This window comes from Haliotis rufescens, unplaced genomic scaffold (genome assembly GCF_023055435.1).
Source record: "Haliotis rufescens isolate VD_foot unplaced genomic scaffold, xgHalRufe1.0.p SCAF_10, whole genome shotgun sequence".
NCBI classification, from domain to species: Eukaryota; Metazoa; Mollusca; class Gastropoda; order Lepetellida; family Haliotidae; genus Haliotis; species Haliotis rufescens.
The window spans coordinates 23,410,814-23,424,357 of NW_025963780.1; the positions used below are offsets into that span (position 1 = coordinate 23,410,814).

A 13,544-nucleotide genomic window follows, 5' to 3' on the forward strand; every position below is an offset into this window, starting at 1 on the left:
AGGTATGTACAACACAGGGACCAGGTCTGTGATGATGGGGGAGACAGGTATGTAGGTGAGGTGAGGTGAAATTGGGTCTAACGTCGCGTCCAAGATTATTGCACTTATATAGCGACGTGCATGCACGTGTATGTGTGTGTGTGGCTGCTTGTACTAGTCCGGACTGATGCCGATTTATAGTGCTAGCTCACTGAGATACCATGCCGCAGTTTAACATGAATACCCCACTCAGACACAGTATACTGACTCCGAGCCGACCAGTCCTTGTTTTAGCCCCTTAATGCCGAGCGCCAGACAGGGTAACAACAAGTACAATCTTTTAACGTCTTTTTGTATGACGCGGCCCGGGATCGAACCCTGGACCTTCCGCTCTCCGGGCGGACGCTCTACCACAAGACCACGGAGGCGGTCGAGACAGGTATGTACAACACAGGGACCAGGTCTGTGGTGATGGGGGATACAGGTATGTACAAGGTCTGTGGTGATGGGGGAGACAGGTATGTACAACACAGGGACCAGGTCTGTGGTGATGGGGGATACAGGTATGTACAAGGTCTGTGATGATGGGGGGAGACAGGTATGCACAAGGTCTGTGATGATGGGGGATACAGGTATGTACAAGGTCTGTGGTGATGGGGGATACAGGTATGTACAACACAGGGACAAGGTCTGTGATGATGGGGAAACAGGTACGACACAAGGAACAGCCATGAGGCATCATTCAGTGCAAGGGCTCTACTAAGCTATAACTAGTGACCTTTCATTCCCTGAACTGATCATTCTTAGCATCACATACATCTCCATTCTGCAACAACGGAGAATTAGCACCAGTCAAAAGATGACACTCCCCCCAAAATGTGCATTCACCCAACCATCCACCCAGTGATGCAGTGATCCTGTATTAGGATCTCTGAGAAAAGAAGTGATCCCATATCAGGATCTCTGAGTAAAGCAGTGATCCTGTATTAGGATCTCTGAGAAGAACAGTGATCCAATATTAGGATCTCTGAGAAGAACAGTGATCCAATATTAGGATCTCTGAGAAGAACAGTGATCCAATATTAGGATCTCTGAGTAAAGCAGTGATCCAATATTAGGATCTCTGAGAAGAACAGTGATCCCATATTAGGATTTCTGAGTAAAGCAGTGATTCCACATAAGAATCTCTGAGTAAAGCAGTGATCATTATTTTATGATCTCGGAGAAAAGCTGAAATAATATGATCTCTGTGTGAAGCAGGAACCATAACAAAATCTCTAAGTTGGGCAGTAATTGTTATCACTCAGATAATACTTTAATATTATATAACAAAAAAACAACTAAATAAAACAATCAACAACGAATCATTCATTTGGTTCAAGACCAATGAAAACTGTAACAGGAACAGTCTGTCCGCAGTGAAGATCCGGGTGAGAACAGGTCTTCAGCAATCCATGCGTGCCGTAACAGGCGACTAACGGGATTGGGTGTCAAGCTCGCTGACTTCGTTGGTTCCAATTGCGTATATCAATGCTCATGATGTCAATCACTGGACTGTCTGGCCCAGTCCTGATTATTAACAGACTGCCGTGCTATAGCTGGAATATCGCTGAGAGCCGTAACAGGCGACTAACGGGATTGGGTGTCAAGCTCGCTGACTTCGTTGGTTCCAATTGCGCACATCAATGCTCATGATGTCAATCACTGGACTGTCTGGCCCAGTCCTGATTACTAACAGACTGCCGTGCTATAGCTGGAATATCGCTGAGAGCGGCGTTCAACAACAAACAAACAACCAAGCAAACAAAGCTAGCCTGTGAGAGAGAGAACAGTGAGTAGTTGGAAGTTTGTGTCATGCATGATCTGCTCTTGGTCTGGTACACAAGCACAGCATGGGTGTCTACTTATACTAGTCAAGAAGTATCTACATATCAGGGGATCAAAATCTAAAAGTATCATAAATAAAATCAATTTTAAAATAAATTCAAAATTTAAACACCCACCATTTTCTATAAGATAATAAATACTACAAAAATGAAAAATGAACCTTCTTCCATACATTGTCAAAGAAATTAACTAGGATATTTATCTCATGATATGGCCATGTGACATTCAGTTTTACATTTTTCAATCTACGACTGCAGTACAATATCCAACAAATATATGACATCAGCAAGTTCAGCACACCACTAACATTACTAATAGCATCATGCTGTACGCTATTTTATTATTAATAAATATCCGTTTCCATGGTAACATACCTCTAGCGCTCCTGTGGCCAACATGTCACTCATCAGCATTTTGATTCGACGCTGAAAAATTCAAATGTATATCATTTGATGTCACACAAAAATGAGCACCTATATATACTAAATTAAATGTGCGGTGTAGGTTATGTAGTATAAGTAAGGTTTAAAAGAACTACCTGCATGTGCAGTGTATATTTAGGATAGAAACATTTTTCAGATGTGCAGTTACTATTACCGTATTCGACATAATAAGCGCCCCGCTCTAATAAGCCCCCACGGCGATATTTGCTCATATATTGACTAGTGTACAATCCCAATTAGCACCCTTCTGATTGATCAATGTACACAAGACTTATTTAATCGTGTAGTAAATGCACTCGTGTGTTATATACACCCTTAATTACAGGCAATTAAATTCTGTAACAATATAATACGCACAGACTTGACTTTTGTATCATTTTAGGTTGAAAGCATAAACCATGAAATTTACGATCTTTCAACTCTTTCACCAAAATTATATTCAAATAAGAGCCCCCTATTTCTAATTTTGTGAGCACCCTGGGCGCTTATTACGTCGAATACGGTAGGTATGTTTGGACATTTCATTTGGCACTGATCGTAATAGCAAGTACAGAGCATATACATTATTTCCTTTTATTGAGCAGATTTGTTTTCCAAATTGAGGAAAGGTTGCTTTGTTGGATGAAGTTTGATATGAAAAATGACACTAGTGTTTGGGCCTTAATCAAATCATACACAGTTTAAATACTGGATTTTCTTCTCCTTTCGGTGATAATGTGACAAAAAGGACAAAATAGCTACTATCAAACTCATTGTTGAGTACATCATGGGTATGTCTTGATGAGCATACAGAGTTTACATGCCCGTGATTACCTACTGATTACAGACAAAGAAATGGGAGTCTAGCCATGGTCTTCCTGTGTCTGCTACACAATTCCCTTTCAATCTTCCTCTTCCTGTGTCTTCTCAGTAGACCGACACTAAATCCTTGGAGACAGTTCTATTACCCAGAATTCCCTCTCACCTCTTCCTGTGTCTCCTCAGTAGACCGACACTAAATCCTTGGAGACAGTTCTATTTCCCACAGTTCTCCTTTTCCCACAATTCCCTTTCAATCTTCCTCTTCCTGTGTCTCCTCAGTAGACTGACACTAAATCCTTGGGGACAGTTCTATTACCCACAATTCTCCTTTTCCCACAATTCTCCTTTTCCCACAATTCCCTCTCACCTCTTCCTCTTCCTGTGTCTCCTCAGTAGACCGACACTAAATCCTTGGGGACAGTTCTATTACCCACAATTCTCCTTTTCCCACAATTCCCTCTCACCTCTTCCTCTTCCTGTGTCTCTTCAGTAGACTCAGGCACTTGTTGCCCAGACAAACCAGCAGCCACTGCCTTTTTCTTGGCTGCTTTTTCATCTTCCTACAACAGAATCACAAATACACCAACTGAGATACACAACTTCATTTCCCTGGATAAAAAGAATCTAACATTCAGCCATTGCGTTTATCCACGTTGAGCTACATCTATGGGGAACGACTCACAAGACACTCACCTCAGAAAAATAACATCTTCCAATATACATCATCAAGTTGCGAGTGCATGTTCGAATCTCCAGAAATGACGTCATGATAGAACAATGAAATTATCATTGTTCTTTGCAATTTATCACGTAGCTTTCTCATATATCTGGATCTATAAGACTGTATAACCTAAAGATACATGTAATTTTCAATTTTAAAACAGTAAAAGCTGTGGTTCCAAACAAGATCCAGTTTCATGGATTTCTTCTTTTCCCTGACCAACAGGATGTGAAGAGTTCAGAGGAAGCCTTTTCACACTTCAAGAGAAAGAATGTTTGAACCAATATTTCCGAACTCTGTTACTCCTAGAATGTTCAACCAGAGACTGTAACTTTCTGGTTAAACCCATGTGTTAGAATTGGTATTCAGCAACCCATGCTTGTCGCAAGAGGCGACTAACGGGATCGGGTGGTCAGGCTTGCTGATTGGTTAATGCTTGTCATCGAATCCCAATAGCGTGGATCGATGCTCATGATCATGATGATGTCAATCACTGGATTGTCTGGTTGACTTGATTATCTAGTGCTGTCACACAGCTGGAATATTAGAGTATTCATTTTACACTTTCCTGTAGATTTGTTGACGCTGCAGTCTATTTACCTGTTCCTCCTTCGGTGTCTTGCTCACACCATACCGCCTGCAGAGAAAAATACATAATTACCAGGTGAGGTGAAATGGGGTTTAACATCACATCCAAAATGATTGCACTTATATATCGACATGCATGCACGTGTGTGTGGGTGGCTGCTTGTACTAGTCCGGACTGGTGCCGATTTATAGTGCTAGCACACTGAGATACCATGCCGCAGTTTAACATGAATACCCCACTCAGACACAGTATACTGACTCCGAGCAACAAGCCATTTTTTTAGCGCCTTAATGCCAAGCACCAGACAGGGTAACAACAAGTACCATCTTTTAACGTCTTTTGGTATGACGTGGCCTGGAATCAAACCCTGGACCTTCTGCTCTCCGGGTGGACACTCTACCACTAGACCACGGAGGCCGTCACATAAAAATACATCAGCCACTAAAATACACTTCCCAGTTTTGAATAAGGTGGGAAAGTTCCTGTTCTGTGATATCATCCACTGGAATTTTAGGCCAAGCAAAAGTACTGAAAATGACCTCTGAAAATTAGGTACATTGTAAAAATCGCCATTTTTTACACATTGCTAATTCACCACTCACGGCGTTGTTTACAGCATGTTTTGAAATCTAAATTTCGGATATTTACTCGGAGAAATGAATTTCAAAAATAGAATATAAGTAATCACGGGTATCTGTCTTTTATGAAATCACCAATGATCATTCCAAAACGTCTCCGATAACCCTACAATTGTTTCGAATGTTTTAGAAAATTGTCAAAGTTATCGTTCTGTGTGACGCCATGACTGACGCAAAATCACGCACAACGACAACGGTATTTGTTGGAATTTCTGACTATTTCCGTTGGTTTCAATGAAAAATATAACAACAAATAACAGTACATAGATTGTCAGAATGTTTCTGATTACTTACATGTCACATTTATGTATATACGATCCCTGAATCAACGAAAGCCCCCTCGCAAAATCCCGCCTATTGATGACAGTGAACACGCCATTTTGAAAGAGTCGGTCACCGGTAGTGATGTCATACGTCAACATTGTTGTACATATTTGGTAATTTCTTTGAGGTGAAGGTCCTTGAATGAGAGTGCACACGATCATTGTATCACGCTGTTTACAATTTCAGTTATGATGTAGATTTTGCACTTTTTCACACAATTAATTTCACTTTGGATATTTGTCAATGTTCAAAATGATATCATACGTATATATAGGCCACACCATGTATGAACGAACCTTTGATAATCTGTTTGTTTGAACATTGTTTACATAAGAATGTATAGGTTTATAGTGTCAAATACGATATTTCTTTTCTTTTGTTTGTTTTGTTGTTTCCTTTGGACAAGTGTTACAAGATGAAGTGTAAATGTAACTGCAGCATGTACATATTTCTTGGGATGTGTAATAGTCAATATTATAAGTTCATATAACCAATGTCCATGAATAGCCGTTTCATTTTATTTTATAACTAAAACTGAATATATTACTTTCACAAAATGGATAATATGTTTCGTTAAAATATATGCACACATTTCTCAATTGAATCGGGTTTTTTATGTCGTTTGATATACAGAACAGTGATATCTAATGATTTGCCAGGTGCGCGTTTGTCACAAACAATTTACGAATTATTCCTCTCGTTTTGCATAATATAATCAATGGGTTCATTCTTTTTTTTCAATATTGTGAACACAGGATATTAAACTGTTTACTTTATTTCTCCAGGAATTGTAAAAACTATAAAAATAAAACCCATGCCAGGTACCCCGTTTGTTCAACCTTATACGATTATCCTGATAATTCTATACCAATAGAGCTTTCTTCTCATCTTTTATTGTGTAATTCTGAGACAAGATGAAGAGAAATAATAACATAATAAACAAATATATGTCCAATATTGAATATAATTTTGGTTGTTTTGAAATATTCTTGTGGGTATTTCATTACGTAAATTGATGCCAAACAGGTGCGTGTCTTGTCCAATTAAGATACACAATAAACTATCTAATTGTTAACATATTCAAGACATTATTTACTTGGTGAAAGCAGTCATTTTATGTTGTGTCGAAAAGCGTCAAATTCCGTTTTACACATCAAGATTTTCCATACCATGAACGAAAATTATAGCAGATATGTATTAATCAAAATACCAGTGTCGTCTTTCTCCGACGTTATCAAAGACATGGCACCAGCCATGACGTCAAAAGGAATGGTGTTATTTTTTGGGTATTTCATTACATTTGATGATAAGGCTAGTGCTCCATTAATAATGGTCCAACAATTGTCAAATTAGACTTACACAATCAGGAGAATGTTGGAATCTAAGGACTTATAGGTTAGATAGGGCCATCCACTTCTCTATTAACTCTTTTTTTATGAAGTACGATTTCATCATTTCTTATGGGGTTTTTTAATAACTAAACAGTATACAGTTTCAATATGATATTTGTGTTGGAATAGTTTGGTTCCTCGTGAACAAAACACCACGAAAATAAATTGTCCTTACCCACAGCTAATTCTCACCAATTGACCTGAGTTACAATAAACTAGTGCTAAGCATAGCGGAGTTATGCCCCCTTTTCTTTGTACGTGTGTAACCTCTCTGTCGCCTTTTGACGTCATAGAGAAAAATCAGTTTTCGTCATTTATGGCATGCTATTTTTTGGCATTGAATGTATGTCGTTATACATACGCATATAACTCCATTTGATATATAGTTATGTCGTTCAGATATTAGGCAGTATTTTGTTCGCTCACAGTTTCCGTAAAGATTCTAAATAAATAAATTTGTCACACAATTCTTTTATCGGTGTACGATAAAAAGCGAAGAAATTTACTGTTTTTCACCGCAGAATAAATTCTCGGACAACACTTAGAAGTGTATTTTTTTAAAACCGGTTTAATATTTGCAGTTAAATTTACACCATCAAATAGGAAATTTAATATTCCCCACCTCTGCGTAATTTTATAGCCAGGGGTAGATCCAGTGTCGCGTGAGCGCAATTCTCGCACAACCTTCACTTTTCCAATCTTAGGAAAATGTGCGTCAGAAAAAAACCTCGGCATCCAGAGGGGAAACACAGCAATTTTTGCCCCCTCCTGTTATTAAGGCATGAGGGGTGTGTACGTGTGTCCGTGCATGCGTGCATGTTCCCTTCTGTGTGTGTCTGTATGCATGAGTGTGTGTCTGCATATCTGTGTCTGCTTTTACTGGTCTGGGCAAATTAGTGCCCACCCACTGAGATACCATGTCGCAGTTTTATATGGATACTCCAGTCAGGCACATTATACTTGTACAGTACTTGTTTTAGCCCCACCAGGCAGGGTAACAACAAGTACCTCCTTTTAAAATCTTTTGGTACGATGCGACCAGGGGATTGAACCACCGACCATCCGCTCTCCTGGCAGACTTTCTATCCACAAGACAACCGAGATGCTCAAATAGAGGAAAGGAAATCCTTTGTTGCAAACCCAGGTGACAGATGGCCCAGTAGTGCAGGTTATTCTCTAAATATAGTCTACACACATTTTCAATCTCATTAAAATCCGATCTTAGTTCTCGCTCCCGCTAAACAAAGATCTGAGGACATCCCATTACGGGTCACTTCAGACCGACCTTGCCTGAACTTTGACCGACCAATGGAATGACCAGTCAGAAGGCAGCTTTCTCGAGCTTTACGGCACTAGTTTCAAATTGGCGACTCCGCTTCGGAACATATTTTGGCAAATTTTCATTTACAAATTTGAAACCTGAACAAAAGAACATTCTGGGATGGCTAATAGATGGTCTAGATTGTATGGTGAGGTGAGGTGAAATTGGGTTTAACGTCGCGTCCAAGATTATTGCACTTATATAGCGACGTGCATGCACGTGTATGTGTGTGTGTGGCTGCTTGTACTAGTCCGGACTGATGCCGATTTATAGTGCTAGCTCACTGAGATACCATGCCGCAGTTTAACATGAATACCCCACTCAGACACAGTATACTGACTCCGAGCCGACCAGTCCTTGTTTTAGCCCCTTAATGCCGAGCGCCAGACAGGGTAACAACAAGTACAATCTTTTAACGTCTTTTTGTATGACGCGGCCCGGGATCGAACCATGGACCTTCCGCTCTCCGGGCGGACGCTCTACCACAAGACCACGGAGGCGGTCCTAGATTGTATGGATTCAGTCGTTAAACCCATACCTATCGTTCAGAGTTAAAGTTATCGAGATAGCATTATTAGACATCACATTCCGACTGTCACTTTCACAGGCTGGTAAGTGATGCTCTGATTGGTCGGATGAAAGGTCGTTCTGACGTGACCCCTAATGGGATGTCCTCAGATCTTTGTTTAGCGATATCGAGAACTGAGGTCTGATTTTAATGAGATTGCACACATTTTCAAAATATTTACATGATCACAGTTACATTTGTCAGGGTTCAGTGTTTCTTGGCCAGGCACTGTACACTGTACATCCAAGAACACCTGAAGCCTACACAGTGATAGGATAAGATTTTTGTTTGTTATATTTTTAATTTTATTTATTTGGTTGTTGATTTATTCTGTTTATTCAGTTCCTATTTTCTTCCTTAAATATTTTTGGGTGTTTTTTTCACCTTTATTTAGTGGTAGGGTAAGAAGCTAATATCACTGTTAACCTTCTAGTACCTGACAGGCTGCTTGGGTTGTATACTCCCCTAGGAGCTGAGAATGAAATCATGTGCACACTGATCCCTTGACCGGTATAGTAATATAGATCAGGGTCAAAGCACATTTATGCAATTACAAAGTGGACAGTGGGCTATGATTTGATTTGATTTGATTTGATTTGAACTGAACTGAACTGAACTGAACTGAACTGAACTGAACTGAACTGAACTGAACTGAACTGAACTGAACTGAACTGAACTGATTTGATTTGATTTGATTTGATTTAATTTATGAAGTGTACATAAGGGAATGACCTTTTTTTTCTCAAGCGCAGACATGATAAGAAGAGTATGTGTTGTGAAAAAGAACATGTGTTTGGTTCCTTCCAGAAAAAAATGTATCATGTCTCTATGTGACCCATGAAATATGCTTCTCCCAAGCTTGTCAAATTAGACCGCCTCCGTGGTCTTGTGGTAGAGCGTCCGCACGGAGAGCGGAAGGTCCGGGGTTCGATCCCCGACCGCGTCATACCAAAAGACGTTAAAAGATGGTACTTATTGTTACCCTGTCTGGTGCTCGGCATTAAGTGAGTGAGTGAGTGAGTATGGTTTTACGCCAGAAATGGGCTTCACACATTGTACCCATGTCGGGAATCGAACCCGGGTCTTCGGCGTGACGAGCGAACGCTTTAACCACAAGGCTACTCGGCATTAAGGGGCTAAAGCAAGGACTGGTCGGCTCGGAGTCAGTATACTGTGTCTGAGTGGGGTATTCATGTTAAACTGCGGCATGGTATCTCAGTGTGCTAGCACTATAAATCGGCATCAGTCCGGACTAGTACAAGCAGCCACACAAACACACACACACATACATGCACGTCGCTATATAAGTGCAATAATCTTAGACGCGACATTAAACCCCATTTCACCTCACCTCAATAACTGGTCCAATAACTGTTAGATCCCTAAGGTCATGGTGACCTGTTCACAGGATCCAAAAATGTCAACCAGCTGTTGAATATTTTTTTCTAAAAAGTTACAACACTACAGTGTAATCGTTATATATATAACTGGGTCAAACAAAGAACTGTATGATGTAAACATAGGCCTGCAAAGGGTGGGATTTTCTCTCCTGGAGTGAACTACAAAATAAACCATTCCTTAGCGTAATTTTTGGAGTACAATGCTTATTCAAAATGTTTGATTTTCATAAAATCCATACAAATTTTTATCATGATTTCAATTGAATAATTGTGTTATTTTCTAACCTACTATTTATCTTTCAACTTCTACCTCAGATAGGGCTTTGATGGGTAGAAGAAAATAGTTTCACGACACTGTAGCTCACCTTGGTATGTAGTCAGCAGTTTAATATGTCAGCATTATGACAAAATATACAAACACTTTCAATAGTTGCTGTCAGTGCTGTTATTCAAATAGTTTCGTCATTAAACTCAAATGATTTAAACAAAATATAAAAGACATGATAAGGAGAAACATACATGCCGAAGTTCAAATGTTTTACCAGGAAAGTAAGGGAAGAGAATAGGTCTCCAGCAACCCATTTTTGCCGTAAAAGGCGACTATGCTTGTCGTAAGAGGCGACTAATGGGATCGGGTGGTCAGGCTCGCTGACTTGGTTGATGCATGTCATTGTGTATTGTAAATAATCGAGTCTGGACCAGATAATCTAGTGATTGACAACATGAGCATGTTCGCAATTCGGATCGATGCCATGCATTAACGAAGTCAGCGAGCTTGACCACCCGATCCTGTTAGTCGCCTGTTACGACAAGCATAGCCGCCTTTTACGGCAAGCATGGGTTGCTGGAGATCTCTTCTACCCCAGATCTTCACGGGTTGCCAGTACATGAATGCTTATGGGAACAGTTAGGAGAAATGGTTGTCAGACCCCTCACTCATTTACTTAGTGAGCCTCTCCGGACCCAGTGAGTTGTAGAGTAATGACTTACATTGACCATGACGACACGGAATGGCAATACGCTAAGGTAACTGTTTAAGGTCCCTGATGCCCCAATCTCAATTATGACAATAATAAACTGCTTTTCCAAAATGACCTGTTAAATATGGCAACTACCCCAGTGGAATAATGCTATAGGATTAAATCCCAACTTACAGTAACTAGAATGATATTAAACAGATTGAGATGACAGAAGTGAGAACGTGATTATTTACAGACCACTGTCATATAGCTTGAATAGTTCGGTGTTAAACAAAAAATAATTCTATCCTTACCTCCCATACTCCAACAGCGTCGAGTGGACCCTCGTCTCCTCGTCCCTAAGCTTGGCGGTGTCGCTGCGTCGATACTGCCGCTGGGGCTTGTAGGCATCCTGTAGCAAAAGGAACCCAGTCACGAATGCCATACATAACATACCGTATTAGACGTAATAAGCGCCCCGCTCTAAGCATCCTTGGTGATATTTGCTAATATATTGGCAAGTGAACAATCCCAATTAGCACCTCTTCCAATTGATCAATGTACACAAGACTTATTTATATATGTTATATGCACCCTTAATTATGGGCAATTAAATCCTTGAAAAATATATCTCTCGTATATAAACATTTCAGGCTGTTGACAAAGCCCTGGGTATAACTTCTCACCTTCACATCCCCAACTGTTGACAAAGCCCTGGGTATAACTTCTCACCTTCACACTCCCAACAGTTGACAAAGCTCTGGGGATAACTTCTCACCTTCACATCCCCAACTGTTGACAAAGCCCTGGCTACAACTTCTCACCTTCACACCCCCAACTGTTGACAAAGCTCTGGGTATAACTTCTCACCTTCACACCCCCAACTGTTGACAAAGCTCTGGGGATAACTTCTCACCTTCACACACCCAACTGTTGACAAAGCTCTGGCTACAACTTCTCACCTTCACATCCCCAACTGTTGACAAAGCCCTGCGTTTAACTTCTCACCTTCACGATCCCACCTGTTGACAAAGCTCTGGGTATAACTTCTCACCTTCACATCCCAATTGTTGACAAAGCCCTGGGTATAACTTCTCACCTTCACACCCCCAACTGTTGACAAAGCTCTGGGTATAACTTCTCACCTTCACACCCCCAACTGTTGACAAAGCTCTGGGGATAACTTCTCACCCTCACACCCCCAACTGTTGACAAAGCTCTGGGTATAACTTCTCACCTTCACACCCCCAACTGTTGACAAAGCTCTGGGTATAACTTCTCACCTTCATGATCCCAACTGTTGACAAAGCCCTGGGTATAACTTCTCACCTTCACACCCCCAACTGTTGACAAAGCTCTGGGTATAACTTCTCACCTTCACATCCCCAACTGTTGACAAAGCTCTGGGTATAACTTCTCACCCTTCACACCCCCAACTGTTGACAAAGCTCTGGGGATAACTTCTCACCTTCACACCCCCAACTGTTGACAAAGCTCTGGGTATAACTTCTCACCTTCACATCCCCAACTGTTGACAAAGCTCTGGGCATAACTTCTCACCTTCACATCCCCAATTGTTGACAAAGCTCTGGGTATAACTTCTCACCTTCACATCCCCAATTGTTGACAAAACCCTGGGTATCACTTCTCACCTTCACACACCCAACTGTTGACAAAGCTCTGGGTATAATTTCTCACCTTCACACTCCCAACTGTTGACAAAGCTCTGGGCATAACTTCTCCCATTCACACTCCCAACTGTTGACAAAGCCCTGGGTATAACTTCTCACCTTCACACCCCCAACTGTTGACAAAGCTCTGGGTATAACTTCTCACCTTCACACACCCAACTGTTGACAAAGCTCTGGGTATAATTTCTCACCTTCACACTCCCAACTGTCGACAAAGCTCTGGGTTTAACTTCTTCAAATGCTTGATCCTGCAAAAAAAAAAGATTTATCATACGGATGTTGTTCAAGCATTAAAGTGGCTTGGATGTATTGTATCTCTTCATTCAAGAATAAGAAAGAAAGATTAAGAATATTACAACAATACGCTGCTTTGAACAGTATTCCAGTCATATCACAGTGTGTTAGCTTGATGAGTGAGGAAAGCCCGAAGTGATGCAGGTCTAACTTTGGTGAAACCGTCAAGCATGCATGCTGACAAACACGGGACTATCATCAGGGTGAATCTGGGATTAAGACCCAAAATCAATGGATCCTGGCACACCTAAGGGATGCAACTCTGCCTGGCGAAAGGGATTTCCTGAGCATCCCATGCTCTCTCCCTAGCTTCAACTCCAGGGTTATGTCTTATGCCTGTATGTAATCAGAACTACAGACACACAGCATATAAAATACATAAAAATGCGTAAAATACCCCTCCAAAATATTCAAAACCCAATTACTTTCAATTAACTTGCGTACAGAAACGCATGCATGAAATGAAAAGCTCAAATGTATAAAAACAGCACGCATAAATACCCAATGAAGCTTTTTCAGCATGCGTACAAAGGCGCTA

At 40.7% G+C, this 13,544-nt stretch overlaps 1 protein-coding gene across 2 annotated transcripts in view; it reads right to left on the bottom strand.

Moving 5' to 3' along the window:
• Positions 1 to 13,544, bottom strand: part of LOC124130865 (coiled-coil domain-containing protein 93-like) — a 62,063-nt gene that overhangs the window by 20,817 nt on the left and 27,702 nt on the right. For both annotated transcript variants that reach the window (XM_048388362.1, XM_048388361.1), the window contains exons 6-10: positions 12,904 to 12,960; positions 11,336 to 11,433; positions 4,432 to 4,468; positions 3,575 to 3,670; positions 2,241 to 2,291 (exon numbers count right to left, since the gene is read on the bottom strand). In XM_048388362.1, the coding sequence (XP_048244319.1) occupies positions 2,241 to 2,291; positions 3,575 to 3,670; positions 4,432 to 4,468; positions 11,336 to 11,433; positions 12,904 to 12,960 (339 nt within the window). The remainder of the gene's footprint in view (positions 1 to 2,240; positions 2,292 to 3,574; positions 3,671 to 4,431; positions 4,469 to 11,335; positions 11,434 to 12,903; positions 12,961 to 13,544) is intronic.